This window comes from Zingiber officinale, chromosome 1A (assembly GCF_018446385.1).
Source record: "Zingiber officinale cultivar Zhangliang chromosome 1A, Zo_v1.1, whole genome shotgun sequence".
In the NCBI taxonomy this organism is placed as follows: domain Eukaryota; kingdom Viridiplantae; phylum Streptophyta; class Magnoliopsida; order Zingiberales; family Zingiberaceae; genus Zingiber; species Zingiber officinale.
In genome coordinates this window covers 2,203,653-2,207,243 of record NC_055987.1, presented here as the reverse complement: position 1 = coordinate 2,207,243, position 3,591 = coordinate 2,203,653, and the positions used below count along the sequence as shown (strand labels likewise).

General features: G+C 41.5%; 1 protein-coding gene across 1 annotated transcript; it reads left to right on the top strand.

The window, feature by feature from the left end:
- Nucleotides 1–1,464, top strand: LOC122015324 (protein SODIUM POTASSIUM ROOT DEFECTIVE 2-like). The gene is made up of 3 exons (XM_042572157.1): nucleotides 1–708; nucleotides 831–906; nucleotides 998–1,464. Exons 1-3 carry the CDS (start codon nucleotides 109–111, stop codon nucleotides 1,168–1,170), a joined length of 849 nt encoding a protein of 282 aa, XP_042428091.1. The 5' UTR covers nucleotides 1–108; the 3' UTR covers nucleotides 1,171–1,464.
- The last annotated feature ends 2,127 nt before the right edge of the window (nucleotides 1,465–3,591 follow it).

Below are 3,591 nucleotides of genomic sequence, written 5' to 3'. Positions count from 1 at the left end.
AAAAGTAGAAGGTAAATGGATAATATAGAAAAAGTAAAAGAATATATAATTGCTACGTTATCGATGTAGATCCCCTCACGTAACAAATAAGAGCGAATAATTAAAATTATGAGAATAAAAATTAAGGGAGCGCTCCATCAATTTATTGCATCTTCCTTATTGTTAGCGTATCTTCCTCGCTTTGGGCCTGTGGGAGCGCCGCCAGCCATGGCTTCCCTGCTCTTCAAGGACAAGAAAGGTGGCGGGGGAGTCAATTTCTCCTGCGCCTCCCCAGCCTCCGCCGCTGTCTGTACCAGCATCGACCTCCGTTCCACCATCCATCCCGCCGGCGGCTCTGGCGGCCGCGCCCTCGACCGCCACACGCTGCACCTCCAAGACCCCCGCCGGCGGCCCAAGTCCGCCGCGCCCTCCTCCATTCCCCATACGCCAACGAAGCCCAAGACAGTCCGCCCCAAGAGCTCGGAGAAGCTAAGGAGCGGCACGTTGGGCACCCCGGGATCCATGAGATACCTGCTCGGCGGCGAGGAGGACGGCGGCGGCGGCATCATTGTCGACGGCGCTTACTTAGAGGAAGGAGGGCGGGAGTTGGCTCCTCTTGTGTCACTAGACCCGCCGACGCTGAAACCGTTGACGAGCGAACTGATTGGGTCAAAGGCCTGCTCTGTTTCCGCCGCTGCCTTCGCTTCTGCTTCAGAAAGGCAAAACCAGGTTAATTACTGTCCCAAGTTGATATTTTCTTGAAAGATTTTGCACAAAAAATCTGATCATTTTGGGCATGGAACGAGGGACAAAGTGGCTTTGTTTCATCCAGTACTTTGCATTCTTGCTAGGTTGTGGTGTTGCGAGTGTCATTGCACTGCAAGGGGTGTGAAGGAAATGTGAGGAAGCACATTTCCAAGATGGAAGGTGAGCAAGTCCGAGCATCTCAGTGGAGCTACAGTTGTGTCTCAGTTCGTGAAATTTAATCACTGTTTACCTGTTTTGGGTTCATCATTAGGAGTTACATCTTTTGAGATCGACTTCACGTCGAAGAAGGTGACGGTGGTGGGCGACGTGACGCCGCTGGGAGTCCTCAACAGCATAGCCAAGGTGAAGCACGCCCAGTTCTGGTCATCGCCTGCTCCACCATCGGATTTGATTCCTGGTTACCACAGTAATTTCAGAGCTTGACTTCTTTTATAAAAAACAAAATCTTGCTGATGACTGTCAACAATAAGGAAAACGATGAATTCATGGTGAGCATGGATGGACCAGGGAGACGGAAGCAGGACGTTGAATTGTAGGGTAAAAGAAATAAGAAAAACAGGGGATGAGTTGAATTGTTCAGGTTTCAGTGCCGTTTCTTTCTGTCTTGTTTGTTTACTTAGGGAGATGAATGTATAAATATCAATTTACTTGTAGTAGTTTCTTTAGGATCAGTGCAATGGTTCAGCTGTGGAGATGATGCATGAATTTGCATGGAAACAGGCAAATGGTAAGCTTGAATGGGTGCCATGCTTCGTACACTGTGCTAAAATGGAGACAATGAGGCAAGAAACAGAGCAGCCGTTTTGGATTCTAGTTCGTGCATTGAAGGAAGCATTCATGTTTTGTTTGGTCGTACTATCGCAAATAATTTCCTCATCGACCTTCAATTATTATTTCTGAATTGTTACCTGGTGAATTCTGCAAAAATATTACTGACATGACTAGTCTCTGCTTTTCAACTTGTTTAGCTGTTTTGAACCACACTAAAAATCCAAAAGGAATGGATGACCTAGAAATCTATAAATATACCCAGCATGAGAAAAACGTAATTGAAAAAGAAAATTGCAAGATAACTACTGAGTCTATTGTTGGTGTTAACTGATCAAAAAGGGTAAATGTCTGCTTAAATAGTGTTACTCAGCTTATTTAAAGGCTTTGTAGTTATGAAGCGTGTTCTAATCACAGGAAATGCTTCACTGAATAAGGTCAGGTAATGGAGTGGATTGCTTACAGGTTTTCACTTACTTTGGTTTTATTTATGACAAGCTCTCATTTAAAATGGATCAGAGAAAAATGGCAAAACATAGAGAATTTTAGATGGAGGAGAAGCCAAAAAACACAAAGAAAAAAAGGAAATTCTAGATACTGGTTTCACTGGTCGCAGGCTCAAGCATACCCCTAATCAATTGTTGCATAATTCGCATTCCTCCACCAAATGTTGTTTGTGATAATGTATAACAAAGAATTAGGTTGCTGACGAATGTTTGTTATCAATAAATATAAATAGCAAGCATAGCCATAAGAACAAGACCCAAAGCTAAGCAAAAATGACCCAGAAAATGGTGATCTAAACATTCAGAATCTAGAAAACAAATTTTTATCAGAAGTGAATGGATTTGTTCAAATTGAATAATCCCAAAAAAAGCTATTCACTAGAGAATTTCTCATCTAAAGGTTGAGGAGCAAAAGTTTCTTTAAGTGGTTGAATAGAGTTGACAGGAATGCATGTCTAAGACACCCACTAAGGCCTTGTTCCCTTGGGAGGGATGGTAATTTGACAAGTTAGACGTAGTAAATATGGGAAAATAGAAAAGAAAATGAAAAAGAACTTATCCTTTTGAATTATTGCCTTGAACTGATTGATTACTTCTAAAGCACATTGATCTTATTCTTTGAGTTGTGTGATTTCAGGATCACAGCTTCATCATCCATTCGATGCTTGGTCTACTCATTCCTGTTCCTAGCAAGGTTTAGGCCCCAATCTCCAGCAATCCACTTGTACACATAGTCAGCAACTCCTCTTCCCTCCTCCAGACTTCATCTTCCCATCAGAAGTATTTAATTTTTCACCCAAAAAGCTTTAATTAATTTTCCATCTAGTTTTAGACGGATGGGTTCTAAGTGCTACAAATCATCTATTCAAAGATTCATTCTCACATTGAAGTCTAAATCTATCGTTCAATTTATCTCTTCGAATAAGAATTCCATTTTATCTTTTCCTCTTCTAATTCTGAATTGCAAAAACAATATTTTTGCAGCTATTCAAAATTTCTGGTGTCTTTTATATCATAATAACCAAAGCGAGCCAACAGACCACCCACAATTTAGATGAAATTTCAGCAGAACCCCTACCATGCATGGAATAAAATCTAGTATTCTTCGAAAGATCAATGAGCCGTACTCAAAACTAAATCAGATTTGATACATCTCTCAGATTCTCCCAGATTTTCAGCTATATCGAAGATATATAAATTTCAATTTGAATCCTCATTCGACACCCGCAAATTAAGAAACTGAGGCGATGAAAGAGTATGAATCCACCAAGAAGAAACTCTATACAGAAGAACATGAACAACCAACCACACATGATTTTTTTAAAAAAAAACACTAGGGTAACTTCAGTTTACCTCTACCAGAGAGATCCAAATCACTTTTCCCCCTTTGCTTCCATAGATCAGACAATAAATCGAGCAACAAGCAAATCTAGCTATAGATAAAGGAAACGAGAAGAAATCTAACCGGATCGTTGCCTTCCTCAAATGGCTGAAGAGTGGAATCTTCGTATGAGAACTGCCAACGCCGTTGGTCGTCGCCTCCGCTTCTCCGGTTGTTCTGCGTAAGCGT